Source organism: Meles meles, chromosome 14, assembly GCF_922984935.1.
Source record: "Meles meles chromosome 14, mMelMel3.1 paternal haplotype, whole genome shotgun sequence".
Taxonomy (NCBI): domain Eukaryota; kingdom Metazoa; phylum Chordata; class Mammalia; order Carnivora; family Mustelidae; genus Meles; species Meles meles.
The window spans coordinates 21,903,990-21,920,402 of NC_060079.1; the positions used below are offsets into that span (position 1 = coordinate 21,903,990).

At 37.9% G+C, this 16,413-nt stretch overlaps 1 protein-coding gene across 1 annotated transcript in view; it reads right to left on the bottom strand.

The window, feature by feature from the left end:
• The window catches only part of LOC123956043 (phosphatidylinositol 3,4,5-trisphosphate 3-phosphatase TPTE2-like), a 72,487-nt gene that overhangs the window by 16,768 nt on the left and 39,306 nt on the right, over positions 1-16,413 (bottom strand). Inside the window, exon 11 of the mRNA XM_046028311.1 lies at positions 1,243-1,304. Within this exon, the coding sequence (XP_045884267.1) occupies positions 1,243-1,304 (62 nt within the window). The remainder of the gene's footprint in view (positions 1-1,242; positions 1,305-16,413) is intronic.

Here is a 16,413-nt window from a genome sequence, read left to right on the forward strand (position 1 = left end):
CTAAGGGCACATTATTTCCTTAAGTCTGCAGCCTTTAGGCAGAGGTTACTCAAACTAAAGTTAACAACAAAAAAAAATCGTATCAAGGTTTTTTACACAAACACGCACTCACATACAACTGAAACCAAAGTTTCACAAAACAATACTTACCTTTTGATATTTTCTATTCGAATTTAGTCCATTTTATTTTTAAAAACGCTAGTCACAACCCAACAAGTTGACTTTACAATTCACTGATAGATTGGACCCGGCTTGGAAACCACTGGGGAAGAGCCTCCATTTTCCTACCCTGTGTGTCTCAAATTAGGAACAAAGCAGACGGTGGCACCAGAGGGTGGGGACTGGAGACAACCCGAAGTTTCTCTTCTCAGACTGCTGGCCATGTCCATTCAGTGGGAACTTCTCAGCACAATCATGGCAGAAATAAGACTGAGAACCCCACTTTAAGAACCGGAAATAGCCCACCCTCTCTCTGCAGAAATTTTCAGAGGGCCCAGCCTCCAATAGATCCCATAGATATTGACTATGAGAGGTTAATAACATCAAGGAGAGATTCTGTTCTGCGTTGGAAAATGTAACTTTTACCTACCTAGTGCTTCTAAGGATGTTGGAGGTCCTTTGGAGAACCTACCAAGCCAGTCTTCATATTATTCTTGTGAGGAAGGAGACTGTCCCCTAACTGGGGGCATAAGAATGGGGCTGGGAGCAACTGAGCTGTAGGAGGCATTATGACTGTGGAGTTGTTTTACACTTGGACAGCTTGACTTTACCCCCCGCCCCTTGAATCCTGTCCCTAACTGGCCCTACCTTTATTTAAAATATTGGTATTACTGTAGACATCACGGATTTTTTTCCATTAATCTTGATTTTAAAACATACTGCATTTGATTATTTCTCTTAATTACTGAGAATTTTGGCATTCCCTTAAATTTTGTGCCTGAGGGGAGTTTCTCACTGACCTCACCCTAGCCCTGGCCCAGACGAAGAGGCACCTAGGTCAGCTACTAATCAGTGCAAATTAAACTAGGAAATATGGTATATTAACTAACTAGAATGTAAAGAAAATTTTGGAAAAAAAATAAACAAGGACATATCAAAACAAGGCTTTCTAATAAGTGGATCTCTAACTACAACTTCATTAAGTATCACGGCTCAAAGAACCATCTTAACATCCTACCAGTGAGGTTTCAGAACTATCAGATTCAATCAGCACAAGATCATCTGTAGTAACATCTTTCTCACCTCTGCAGTTGTAAATATTCCACTGGCAATAAGGTAGGCACAAATCATCGTTCCCGTTCTTCCTGCAAAAGAAAAGAAGTTAGTCCATGAAAAACCTGTTCATGGCAGTACTTGGTATAAAGATGCTGTTAGAAATATTCAAAGAGCTCATTTGGGATCGATTTTCTTTCCCTCTGAAAGTCTTATTCAGGGGCACCTGGGTGGCTCAGGGGGTTAAAGCCTCTGCCTTCAGCTCAAGTCATGATCTCAGGGTCCTGGGATCGAGCCCCGCATCAGGCTCTCTGCTCAGCGGGGAGCCTGCTTCCTCCTCTCTCTCTCTGCCTTCCTCTCTGACTACTTGTGATCTCTGTCTGTCAAATAAATAAAATCTTAAAAAAAAAATAAAGAAAATGAAAGTGCTTGTTCAAAAGATTTCAATTCAGCAATAGCCAAAGTTGTTTCATTGCTCTGAGGTTGTATCTAGAATTCTGTCCCATGTGCACAAAGGCACGTGTGCACGTGTATACTGTTCTAGAATCCCTGCTGCTGGGGACTGCAGTAACGGGTAGAGCCAGTGAGGTCTCCTCTAGGACCCTAGAGCTAAAGCGCTACTTACCAGTTAAGAACTAATTACACACCCTGTTTTTCCAACTAACATAAATAAAAGTACCTATAAAAGATAAAACATGATCAGAACCCAACACATGACATAGCGTTTATAACACCCATTTTTTCCTTCTATTTTTGAGTCTTTAAGTGTGCTATGAAACATACATGAAAGTAAACAGAACAATATAACAAACCCCATATATTTGTTTCCCAGAGTATATTATATTTTTGTCCTTGTTTCGTTCCTCTTCCTTCCTTCCATGTTTTTCTTCCTCTCTTCTTCCACAGCATTTCATTTTTTAAACTTTTTGTAAGTATACTCCACACCCAGCACAGAGCCCAGTGGAGGGCTTGAACCCATGACCCTGAGATCAAGACCTGAGCTGAGATCAAGAGTCAGACACTTAACCAACTGAGTGACCCAGGCACTCCCTATAGCATTTTAAAACAAACCCTTGATTTCATGTCATTTCATGCTCAAAATTTATGTTTTACTCTAAATTATATTTTTGCCCTGCTATACAAAATTTGATTTAAAAAATACAGTGTGTCTTTTATTTCTACAGTTATCTGTAGCTTTTGTCTTAGCCAGTGTATGCTGAACTTATTTTGTGTAATTTCAAGCTTACCCTTTTAACTTTAGATATATAGTACTTCCTGTTCTTTTTTTTTTTTTTTCAGTAAACAACTAAACTGATTTTACAACCCATAGTTTGGAAAACATTCTAAGCCAAGTACTTCCAAAAAAGACTTTTTACCACCTCATGCTGTGATACATAAAGTCTTCTTGCTAAAGGAAATCCTGACTATTACCAACCCTGCTCTCAGTGGTAAAGACTACATTTCAGCTCTGTCTGGAGGCCATCCCTGGGTCTCTATAACTGGTATTTTCCCATCTGAAAAACACTTTTGCAGATTCCATGTCCTTGTGGCTGTGTACAGTCACAGACACAGTACATATCCTATCATCCAATCAAGTCAAGTACGGCAGGGAAGCATAAAAAGATACATACTGACCTTCAGTCATTTATCTTAATTTAAAACATACGCATTTGGAAAACAGTGTGGAGATTCCTTAAGAAATTAAAAATAGAGCTACCCTTTGACCTGCGATTGCACTACTGGGTATTTACCCCAAAGATACAGATGGAGTGAAAAGAAGGGCCATCTGTACCCCAATGTTCATAGCAGCAATGGTCACAGTCGCCAAACTGTGGAAAGAACCAAGATGCCCTTCAATGGCCGAATGGATAAAGAAGATATGGTTCATATATATAAAGGAATATTACGTCTCATCAGAAAGATGAATACCCAACTTTTATAGATGCTGAAAAAGCATTTGACAAAGTACAGCATCCTTTCTTGATCAAAACTCTTCACAGTGTAGGCATAGAGGGTACATACCTCAATATCATCAAAGCCATCTATGAAAAACCCACAGAAAATATCATTCTCAATGGAGAAAAACTGAGAGCTTTTCCGCTAAGGTCAGGAACACGGAAGGGATGTCCGTTATCACCACTGGTATTCAACATAGCACTAGAAGGGCTAGCCTCAGCAATCAGACAACAAAAAGAAATTAAAGGCATCCAAATTGGCAAAGAAGAAGTCAAACGATCACTCTTTGCAGATGATATGATACTTTATGTGGAAAACCCAAAAGCCTCCACTCCAAAATGGCTAGAACTTGTACAGGAATTCAGTAAAATGTCAGGACATAAAATCAATGCACAGGAATCAGCTGCACGTCTATACACCAACAGCAAGACAGAAGAAAGAGAAATTAAGGGGTCAATCTCATTTACAATTGCACCCAAAACTATAAGATACCTAGGAATAAACCTAACCAACGAGGCAAAGAATCTGTGCTCAGAAAACTATCAAGTACTCATGAAAGAAATTGAGGAAGACACAAAGAAATAGAAAAATGTTCCATGCTCATGGATTGGAAGAACAAATATTGTGAAAATGTCTATGCTACCTAAAGTAATCTACACATTTAATGCAATCCCCATCAGAATCCCATCAATTTTTTTCAAAGAAATGGAACAAATAATCCTAAAATTTATATGGAACCAGAAAAGACCTCGAATAACCAGAGGAATGTTGAAAAGAAAGCCAAAGCTGGTGGCATCACGATTCCAGACTTCAAAGCTTCTATTACAAAGCTGTCATCATCAAGACAGTATGGTACTGGCACAAAAACAGACACACAGATCAATGGAACAGAATAGAGAGCCCAGAAACAGACCCTCAACTCTATCTTTGACAACTAATCTTTGGCAAAGCAGGAAAGAATGTCCAATGGGAAAAGGACAGTCTCTTCAACAAATGGTGTTGGGAAAATTGGACAGCCACATGCAGAAAAATGAAACTGGACCATTTCCTTACATCACACACGAAAATAGACTCAAAATGGATGAAGGACCTCAATGTGAGAAAGGAATCCATCAAAATCCTTGAGGAGAACACAGGCAGCAACCTCTTCAACCTCAGCCACAACAATTCCTTCCTAGAAACATCACCAAAGGCAAGGGAGGCAAGTGCAAAAATGAACTATTGGGATTTCATCAAGATCAAAAGCTTTCACACAGCAAAGGAAACAGTTAACAAAATTAAAAGAATCTGACAGAATGGTAGAAGATATTTGCAAATGACATATCAGATAAAGGGCTAGTATCCAAAATCTATAAGGAACTTAGCAAACTCAACAGCCAACGAACAAACAATCCAATTAAGAAATGGGCAGAGGACATGAACAGACATTTCTGCAAAGAAGACATCCAGATGGCCAACAGACACAGGAAAAAGTGCTCCACATCACTTGGCATCAGGGAAATATAAATTAAAACCACAGTGAGATACCACCTCACACCTGTCAGAATGGCTAAAATTAACAAGTCAGGAAATGAGAGATGCTGGCAAGAATGTAGTGAAAGGGGAACCCTCGTATACTGTTGGTGGGAATGCAAGCTGGTGCAACCACTCTGGAAAACAGCATGGAGGTTCCTCAGAAAGTTGAAAACAGAGCTACCGTATGACCCAGCAATCACACTACTAGGTATTTACTCTAAAGATACAAATGTAATGATCCGAAGAGGCATGTGCACCTGAATGTTTTTAGCAGCAATGTCCATAATAACCAAACTATGGAAAGAACCTAAATGCCCATCAACAGATGAATGCATAAAGAAGATGTGGTATATATATATATATATATATATATATATAATGGAATACTTGAAATCTTGCCATTTGCGATGACATGGATGGAACTAGAGGGTATCATGCTGAGCGAAATAAGTCAATCAGAGAAAGACAATTATCATATGATCTCCCTGATATGAGGAAGTTGAGAGGCAACGTAGGGAGTTTGGGGGGGTAGGAAAGAAATAAATGAAACAAGATGGGATCGGGAGAGAGACAAACCATAAGAGACTCTTAATCTCACCAAACAAACTGAGGGTTGCTGGGGGGTAGGAGGTAGGGAGAGGGTGATTGGGTTATGGACATTGGGGAAGGTATGTGCTATGATGAGGGCTGTGAAGTGTGTAAGCCTGGCGATTCACAGACCTGTACCCCTGGGGCCAATAATACATTATATGTTAATAAAAAAATAGAAAATTATATATGAGAGACTATGGACTCTGAAAAACAACCTGAGGGTTTTGAAGAGGCGGGGGGTGGGAGGTTGGGGAACCAGGTGGTGGGTAACAGAGAGGGCACGTATTGCATGGAGCACTGGGTGTGGTGCAAAAACAATGAATACTGTTACACTGAAAATAAATAAATAAATAAAGTCCAAATTCAAAAAAATAAAATTTAAAAAATATATATATTAATTAATTAATTAATTAAAAATTTTAAAAAGAAAATAAAGGATGAATGCCCAACTTTTGTATCAACATGGACGGGACTGGAGGAGATTATGCTGAGTGATAAGTCAAGCAGGGAGACCAATTATTATATGGTTTCACTTACTTGTGGAGCATAAGGAATAACAAGGAGGACATCGGGAGATGGAGAGGAGAAGTGAGTTGGGGGAAACCGGATGGGGAGACAAAGCATGAGAGTCTGTGGACTCTGAGAAACAAACTGAGGGTTTTGGAGGGGAGAGGGGTGGGGGGTTGGATGAGCCTGGTGGTGGGTATCATGGAGGGCACATATTGCATGGAGCATGGGTGTGGTGCATAAACAATGAATTTTGGAACACTGAAAAAATTTAAATTAAAAGTTTAAAAATCTAAAAATTTCTTACTCAAGTAATTCAGGTCCAAATAGCCTTTTTATCAGTTTAAACAATGCTCATTTGATACAATTAATTTTCTCAGAAGATGTACTTTGTAGTACTCTTGAAATAACTTCGAAGGAGCTAGAGAAGCTTAGACATTCACTTCCTGTTACTTAAATAAAAACAAGCTCATTGCATACTAGAAAAAGACAAATGCTGGAGAGGCTCTGGAAAAAGGGAACCCTCTTACACTGTTGGTGGGAATGCAAGTTGGTAAAGCCACTTTGGAAAACAGTGTGGAGATTCCTCAAAAAGTTAAAATAGAGCTACCCTATGACCCAGCAATTGCACTACTGGGTATTTACCCCAAAGATACAGATGTAGTGAAAAGAAGGGCCATATGTACCCCGGTGTTTATAGAAGCAATGGATACAATCACCAAACTGTAGAAAGAACCGAGATGCCCTTCAACAGATGAATGGATAAAGATGTGGTCCATATATACAACGGAATATTACTCAGCCATCAGAAAGGAAGAATACCCAACTTTTGTATCAACATGGATGGGACTGGAGGAGATTATGCTGAGTGAAATAAGTCAAGCAAAGAAAGTCAATTATCATATGGTTTCACTTATTTGTAGAACACAAGTAATAGCATGGAGGACATTAGGAGAAGGCAGAGAAAAAAGAAGAAGGGGAAATTGGAAGGGGAGATGAACCATGAGCAACTACAGACACTGAGAAACAAACTGAGAGTTTAGAGGGGAGGGGGGAAGGGGAATGGGTTAGTCTGGTGATGGGTATTAAGGAGGGCACGTATTGCATGGAGCACCAGGTGTTATATGCAAACAATGAATCTTGGAAAACTACATCAAAAACTAAAAAAGAAAAGAAAAAGACTAAGAAAAATATGTCTTCTACTAAAAACTGATAGCGTATGAGTCACCTGGCTGGCTCAGTCAGTGGAGCATACAACTCTTGATCTCAGGGTTGTGAGCTCAAGCCCCACATTGTATGTAAAGATTACTTAAAATTAAATCCAAAAAAATTTCATAGTATATGGTTGAGGGATAAAAATAATAGCCATTATTCCTCTTTCCTGGTACTCTTCACTATTCATTTAATCCCCACAATATATAGGTGTTTGGTACTGTCATCAACAAATTTTAGATATTTGAAATTAAAGGCAGGGAGATTTTAAGTAATTCATGCAAAGACACACAATTATTTAATAGCATAGTTGGGATTTGAACCCAGCTATTTTATTTCAAAGCCTGTGCTTTTAATTATTATGTTTTGATAACCGGAAATTTTCAACTTTTTTTTTAATCTTTCAAACAGAAAAAAAATCTAATTGAAAAGACTAAACATTGGTAAAAGACATCTGTAAAAGAGAGCTAACGAATGTATGAAAGTTCTCAGTTAATTCTAGTCCTTTGGTCCAGTGGACTTACATCCTAGAAAGCTTAAAATTCCTGCATGAATAAATTTACCAAGGAGATAGCTCAACATCACTGAATATGCTCTATGGGGAAGAACATGAAAGGTGCTGTACGTGGCACTGATTTCATTTCCTCCTCTGAAAATCAGGAAGTGGTATATTTCCCACACTGACAGCCATTAACTTTAGGGTTAATTCAGGTAAAATATTAATGCAGACACATTTAAAAGGACTGATTATATACACATAGATAAAGAAAAGCCATTACTACTCAGGCCAAACATGACTTCTCTAAGTTCTGGTAGGTTTCACTTATTTCTTTGATATCCTCATGAGACACTTCATACTTTCTGTATACCTGTATTCTCATGGTACTCCTTGTATGACACCTGCTCAAATATTTTATTGGTAAGACTTCCTTGACCATTTAGGTACATATCAAATTAGCAAGCTCTCCCCCCACTTCATATTCTTCTTATCCTCTTTTTTTCGAAATCACCAACTAACACAGTTTTTTCTTTGTAAACAGGAGCCTGTGGTCTCTGTGGGAGCAGTGCACCTGTGTGTTTTGTACACTTTCACATACCCTGCATTACACAGAACCTGGTGTTAAATGCATGAATGAATGACTATCTGGCCTTTCAATTTATCATGACATCCAGTCCCATGACCACTCTTTTTTCTCATTTTTATTTCATTGTCTCCTCCACCTAGATGCATGGTGGATAATTTCACTACTGGTTCTATCAGGACCAAAAAATCATTGCCAATAACATTGTCTTTCATGTTTCTGGTCCCTTTTGCTTTACCTACTCTGTAAAAGTCTAGCACTGCATCAGTTCAAGCACCAACTTCCTCTGTCCCTATACCAGAAATGTAGAGACATTGGCGATGCTGAGAACTGCTAGAGAAAAATCCCACAACTTTTCATATTGGTAGCATAAAAGAACAGTCTAACACTTAAGCTGGGCCCTCATTGTGGCCAAGACACCTCTCTATATGTTGTCAGTTCCTTTTCCTGTTTCCCTCAGAATCTGGCTGAAATTTTCCCAATATTCCTTAAGTCTCCAACCCCAACCACCTTCCCATAGTCTCTCAGTTTGTGTCTGTCTTTCTTCAAGACCTCCCTTAACTTGTTGCCTCCGAGTCTCTACCATAAGCTTCCTACAACGACATCTATCCTTACTGTCTTCCCATGAATCTCACTTCTAAGGGGTTCCTCCTCTTTTTATTTAAAGTCCAGTTAGTTAACATGCAGTGCAGTATTTCAGGTGAGCAAGATAGTGATTCTGCACTTCCACACATCACCCAGTGCTCATCACAACAAGTGCACTCCACAGTCCCCATCCCCTATTTCACCCGCCCCTCACCCACCTCCCTTTGGTAAGTTTTTTCTCTACAGTTAAGAGTCTGTTTCTTGGTTTGCCTTCTCCCCCTCTCCCGCCCCCTTGCCCCCTTGGCTTATTTGTTGTTTTATTTTTCTTAAATTACTCATATGTGTGACATCATAAGGCAATTGTTTTTCTCTGACTTATTTCACTTAGCATAATTCTTTCTACTTCCATTCATGTCATTGAAAATGGAGGAGTTTCTCCTCTTAATTCAGCAAAACCCTCCAGTTGGTCTCTGGGTCCCATCCGCTTCTGATTTAGTGTCTTGGTCTATCAGTCCCCACTTCTCTATATCTTTTTTTTTTAAGATTTTATTTATTTATTTGACAGAGAGAGAGATCACAAGTAGGCAGAGAGAGAGGAGGAAGCAGGCTCCCTGCGGAGCAGAGAGCCCGATGCGGGGCTCGATCCCAGGCCCCCGAGATCATGACCTGAGCCGAAGGCAGCGGCCCAATCCACTGAGCCACCCAGGCGCCCCATCCCACTTCTCTATATCTTTAACCACTTCCTCCTCTGACTCCTTCCCCAGGGTAAATAACTATATTCAGGTCCTGTCCCCTTGTCTTATAAAAAACACTATCAGCCCAAACACCCAAACAACTAATCTCTCTGTCCTTTCACAGCCAATTCTCTTGAATCCCTAGCCCACTCTTGTAAATGCCACTTCTTCCTCATCAATGATTCTGGTGCTGGATGTGCCTAGGTTCCATTTTAATAATTATAGTATAGTATAGTAAATATAGTATATATTTAGTATAGTATATATTTATATATATATATAAATATATAAATATATAGTATATATATATATATATATATATAGTATATATATAGTATATATATATATATATATAGTATATATATAGTATATATATATATATATATATATAGTATATATATATAAATATATAAATATATAGTATATATTTATATATATATATAAATATTTATATATATAATTATAGTATAGTATACTATATAGTATAGTATACTATAGTATAGTATAGTAAATATAGTATATATTTAGTATAGTATAGTAAATATAGTATAGTAACATTTACTCACTGTTTACTAGGTGCAGGTGCTCTGTTATACATTCTAATATGTATTATCTCATTTTAGTTTCATAACAATCTTCTGAAGTAGGTAATTGCCATTCCCATTGTATAGATGGGGTAAAAAGACTTGAGATGGTTATGTAACTCACCCAAATGGGTTAATAATGGTCCCAGGATTCAAATTCAGAGTTTAATTCTAATTATTCCATGATTACCCACTGCATAAGAATATACACACTTAGAGAAACACTGTTCTACAACATTTGTAAGTTTATTACATTTTTTTTACTTCATTTAATAATCTTTCTTTCATAAACTACTCCTTTTCATCTTTTCAAAGTTGATATGTATAAATTTATGAAATCAATGTATCTATCCTGGTCTTGAGCTCCTTCATCCCACTGATGGGGGATTTTTCTAGTCACCCGCAGGCCACTTTATTCCTCTTGTTTTTTCAGTATTTCTTCACTGCATATAGATTGCTATATTTTGAGTTTCCTTTACTGGCCTTCCCCCCCCCTCTTCATTTTAGATATTTTGTTATTTATCTGGTAAATTTGGCAGGATGGTTACTCTTCTACTATTTTCTCATAAGTGAAAAATATTTATTCTAAGAAACAGGGAATTTTGAAGGCTTTTCTTTACCCTTAAAAGCTTGCTGAAAATATTCAATCTGAGAACTGTTTTCATTAGAGTGCAATAAATCTAAGAAATATGACGGAAAGTTTAAAAAAAAGACTATTTCTAAGTCAAGATTGTGTTTAAGCACCAAGGATAGATTGAAAACCTCTGCCTCTATCTAAAACACATGGAAATGATAGAGAAAATCATTTGAGTTCATGGCTCAATCCAAAAGTAAAAAGGCAAGGAAAACTCAGAGGATCAGAAATGGAGAAGGGAGTCAAGTTGCTAAGTACAGTTGAAGCCAAGAAATCTCAAAAGAAACTATTATAGGGGGAAAAGGGTGAAAGAACTCATAGAATGCAGGAAAAGGGATAAAAGGAATCACAGAAAAATTGTTGTGAATATGAAATACATAACCAAATGCCATAAATAAGCCCAGATATGTCAGTAGTCACATATAATAAATATATTGAAATGGAGCTGAGATTATATTTTCAACAATACAGTTTGAATATAAAATTATCAAAGATTCATAACCCACTAAGATGATATAAAATCATACATTAGCATGTGTCCCTAGCAATACTCCATAAAATATAAAAAATATAAAAAGGAAAAGTTGGTAGAATTAAAAGGAACTAGCATATTTAAAATCAAGGGGAAATTATTAATATACTTCTCTCAAATTCTGACATAATAGTAAATGTAAAGCTTTGAGTATTAAAATTCACAAGATTGATTTGATGGATAGATTTCTCTGCATCTGAAAATTAGAGAACGTACATTATGTTCTAGGTATGAGATTTCTCATTATTGTTTCAAATGAATCATATATCACACCACAAAGTCTCAACAAATCCAAACACCCAATATAATTGTGCAGAAGTTAACAGAGCTGGCCTGAGATTGCCTTCTAGAGGCCTGTCTGAAAGTCTGGCCTTGGCCAATATCTAGAAAATTGGATTTGGGGAGGATTCCTACACCATTACCTGAAAAGACTGGCTCACTGAACCTAGAAGTATTTATGCAAACAATATTGTTTTCTGTTGAACACTTGCTTTCCTCTTGGGAACATGGAATTTCAGTGCATCCTAGGTAGAAGGTATCTACTAACCAACCTCCAATAAAAACCCTGGACACACGGTCTCTAAGGAGTTTCCCTGGTAGGAAACATTTCACCCGTGTTGTCACAGCTCACTGCTAAAGGAGTTAATCACATCCTCGGTGACTCCACTGAAGAGGACACTTGGAAGCTTGTGCCTGGATTCTTCTGGACTTTGCCCCATGTACCTTTTCCTTTTGCTAATTTTCCTTTGTATGAGTTTATTATAATAACTCACAGTCATGAATAGGACTATATACTGAGTCCTGTGAGTCCTCTGGAGAATCACTGGATCTGGGATGGGTCTGAGGGATCCCTGACACAGCTGGTGGCAGAAGTGGGATTCACTAAAATGACTGACTCACTGAAATATGATAAAAACATTGTCTGGGAAAAGGAAGGATGAAGAAATATGGGCATGACACATCTTGGGTAGATATGGAGTAACCAGCAATGTGAAACAGCAGCTCAGCTGCTGTTGTGAGAGTGAAAAGTTACCTGTGGAAATAAAAACAAATAGAGGCAACCATATATGAACTGGCTTGCTGGTTTGCCTGGCTGATTTTGGCTATGCTGGCTAAAGTGAGAGAAAAGGGCAACCCAGATGATTGCCCTTGGCTTCACCCCCACCCCACCCTCCTCTAGGCAAAAGGAGAAAGTGACCAAACATTCCTAAAGGTGAGCTTTGAGGTAGCCAAAAATGTTAAAAGCTCGCATTGTTCTTTCCTCCAAGTTGGAAGAAAAATGGTTAAATCGGTCCCCAGGGAGAAGCAAAGCTTTAGATAAACCAGACGGAACACCAATTAAAGGGGAAAAACACTCTAAGCCATTACCTAGCGGTCGTCTGAGAATCTTATTAAAGTGTGGATTCTAATTTAGCAGTTCTGAGGTGAGTATGAAGATTTTGCTAGTCCCTAGACAACAATTTGATTCTAGATCACAATCTCTGAACAAATACAAAAATCAGTAATAAAAACATAGCTAACTAGAGAATTAAAAATAAATAACTTTTAAATAATCCAGATGTTTAAAAACCACTTCTGTATTATCTCTGCATTTAGAAACCAGAAGATTTTTAGGAGAGTGATTTTTAAGAGAATTAGTAGAATCATGAATTATTCAAAACTAAAAACAAAAGCAGTATCTATAAAACAACTGGAAGTCAGCTAAAGCAGTGTTAACAGGAAAAGACACAGACTTCAAATGCATAGATCATACAGTTAAAGAGTTTTTTTTTAAAGTTTAGGATTTTATTCATTAATTTGAGAGAGAGGGGGAGAGCGCCCGTGGAGTGTGCGCAATCACACAAGTGTGGGGGGTGGGGCAGAGGGAAAGGGAGAAGGCTCCCTGATGAGCAAGGATTGGACTCTGGGCTCCATCCTAGGACTCCAAGATCATGATCTAAGCCAAAGGCAGATGTCTACCAACTGAGCCACCCAGGTGCCCCCCAGATTAAAATTTAATTAGCCAAGTTTTTTGGGGCGCCTGGGTGGCTCAGTGGATTAAGCCGCTGCCTTCGGCTCAGGTCATGATCTCAGGGTCCTGGGATCAAGCCCCGCATCAGGCTCTCAGCTCCGCGAGGAGCCTGCTTCCTCCTCTCTCTCTGCCTACCTGTGATCTCTCTCTGTCAAATAAATAAATAAAATCTTTAGAAAATAAATAAATAAAAAATAAAATTTAATTAGCCAAGTTTTCAATTCAAGAAAGTAAAAGAAATGAATATAATAATATCAAGTAAAAAAACATGAAATATTGAAGCAGAAATGAAACACAAAACAAAATAGACATGATTGATAACATTAAACACCACATTTATTTGTTTGTTTTTTTCTCAAAAAAACTGAGACAGAAATCTCTTATAAAACTGATTTGTAGTGGCACCTGGGTGACTTATTTGGTTAAATGTTTGCTTTATTGTATTCCCTGCTCAGCAGAGAGCCTGTTTCTCCCTCTCCCTCTGCCATTCACCCTGCTTGTACTTTCACTCTCTCTCTCTGTCAAGCAAGTAAATAGAATCTTTTTTTTTTTAAGATTTTATTTATTTATTTGTCAGAGAGAGAGAGAGAGAGCACTGGCAGATGGAGGCAGAGGGAGAAACAGGCTCCCTGCCAAGCAAGGAGCCCGATGTGGGACTCAATTCCAGGACGCTGGGATCATGACCTGAACTGAAGGCAGCTTCTTAACCAACTGAGCCACCCAGGTGTCCCAGTAAATAGAATCTTTAAAACAAAAATAAAACAAACAAAATGAACAAACAAAAAACCCTTGATTTTTAGAAAAGGAGAGGGGAGACAAATATTGGAAATAAAACAGGGGTCAAAATTATTGTATAGTAGAAATTCAAAAACACTATGATGATAACTTTAAAAAATCAACTGTTTTAAAAATGTAAATGAAAATTGGGGCACCTGGGTGGCTCAGCCAATGGAGCATATAATTCTTGATTTTGGCCCAGGTCAGTGTTTCAGGGTTGTAAGATCAAGTCCCAGAGTGGGCTCCTTGCTCAGTGAGAAGTCCGTCGGAGATTCTCTCTCCATCTCCTTCTGCCTCTCCCTGCCTCAACCCCGTGCTCTCGCTAGCTCTCTAAAGTAAGCCTTAAAAACTTAAATGAAAATATCAATTTAAAAAATTGACTCAAAAAGGAAAAACCTGAATAAAACAACATTGCATTAAAAATGATATTTAGTCTTTCTTACCACCTCCCTCCAAAAGAATAAGATGACATTGTTATCAAAACTATAAGAAATAATTCCTGTCATTTATAAATCCTTTTAGATAATGATAAAAAAATAAACTTACAACTCATTTACTAACACTAATATAATAGATTCCCAAATTGCAAAAATATAATAAAAGATAATTTTATACCAATGTCACTTAGGAACAAAGATGTTAAAACTTATTTACAAAGGGAATCCAGCAGTAGAAAAAATACATATCAATACCATGTTCCATTTATCTCATAAATGTAAGAATAATCTTATATCAGAAATCTATACTAATATAATATATCACATTTACAGATTAAGAGAGATATATCTTGTAATCATTTCAAAAAATGCAGGAAAAAACATTTACTAAAATTCAGTATATATTCATAGTTTTAAGAGCCAAGTAAAACTAGGAATCTTCTTTTTTTAATTTTTACTTACTTATTATTATTATTTTTTTTTAGAGAAAAAGAAGGCACAGGTTAGTGGGATGCAGAGGGAGGGAGAGGGAATCTTAAGCTGACTCCACACCCAGCATAAAGCCTGACACAGGGGCTCGATCTTGTAAACCTGAGATCATGACCTGAGCCGAAATCAAGAGTTGGATGCTTAATTCACTGAGCCACCCAGGTGCCCTGGAAAACTTTTTAACTTGAAGAAAGGGAATCTACCAAAATACCTACCAGGAGTAATTATCTTCCATTTTTTCAACATTATGCCACTTCACTTTTATGAGAAACCCATGTTAGCACCTGTTTTTGCTAAGTGGAAGCAGTCTGAAGAAGATTTTCACTTTTATGATAAAAAGGAAAAAAAGCAAAAATACTGTTTTGCAGCGAGTGCTTATGGAGGCAGCACACACTCTGAGCAGTGAGAGTGATACTGCTAAGCTCCTTCCCTGGGAATGACACTTAGCATCTAGCATCAAGCCATTGTAGCTTTGAACTGGGTCTGTGAGCATCTGTGGTTCATCTTGATTTATTTTGTGCATCCATTAGCAGTGAGCCTGATGCGGGCCTCGATGCCAGGACCCTGGGATCACCTGAGTCGAAGGCAGACGGTTAACCAACTAAGCCACCCAGGTGCCTCTAGATTAATTAAAATTAAATATCTAGCAATTTATGAAAAATAATAGAGCACAACAAAATTGTGTCTATTCTAATTGTGTCTATAATCCACCAATCAATCATATTAGTAGAATAAAGGTAAAAGTTACATCATCTTAAGGACTTTTGATAAAATTTAACATCCATTGAGGATAAAAACAAGTTAAAGGAATTTCTTAATCTGATAGAGTATCTAAAACACACACAGGAGTGCCGGGGTGGCTCAGTCAGTTGAGTGTCCAACTCTTTCTGCTCAAGTCATGATCTCAGGGTCATGAGATTGAGCCCTGTATGGGGCTCTGCAGAGTCTGCTTGTCCCTCTCCTTTCCCTTCTCCCCTCTAGCCCCCACCTACGTGTGTGCTCTCTTTTTCAAATAAACAAATTAAATAAATAAAACATACACATACATATATCCTAAAGCAATAGGTGAGAGATTTGAAAGCTTTTCTTTTTAGAGCAGGAATAGAACAAGGATGATCATTTCTTTTTTTTTTTTTTTTTTTTTCCCTTTTTATTTATTTATTTTTTTCAGCGTAACAGTATTCATTCTTTTTGCACAACACCCAGTGCTCCATGCAAAACGTGCCCTCCCCATCACCCACCACCTGTTCCCCCAACCTCCCACCCCTGACCCTTCAAAACCCTCAGGTTGTTTTTCAGAGTCCATAGTCTCTTATGGTTCGCCTCCCCTCCCCAATGTCCATAGCCCACTCCCCCTCTCCCAATCCCACCTCCCCCCAGCAACCATTTCTAATTCAACACTGGACCAAAGGTTTGAGCCAGTGTTAGGAAAAAATAAAATTGAAGAGGAAAAAATACAATTGATTATTTTCACATGATGCAAGCATGTACCATAAAATCCAAAAGAATTTACACATAAATTAGAGTAAGAAAGTTTGGTGAGGTTGCCAATTGC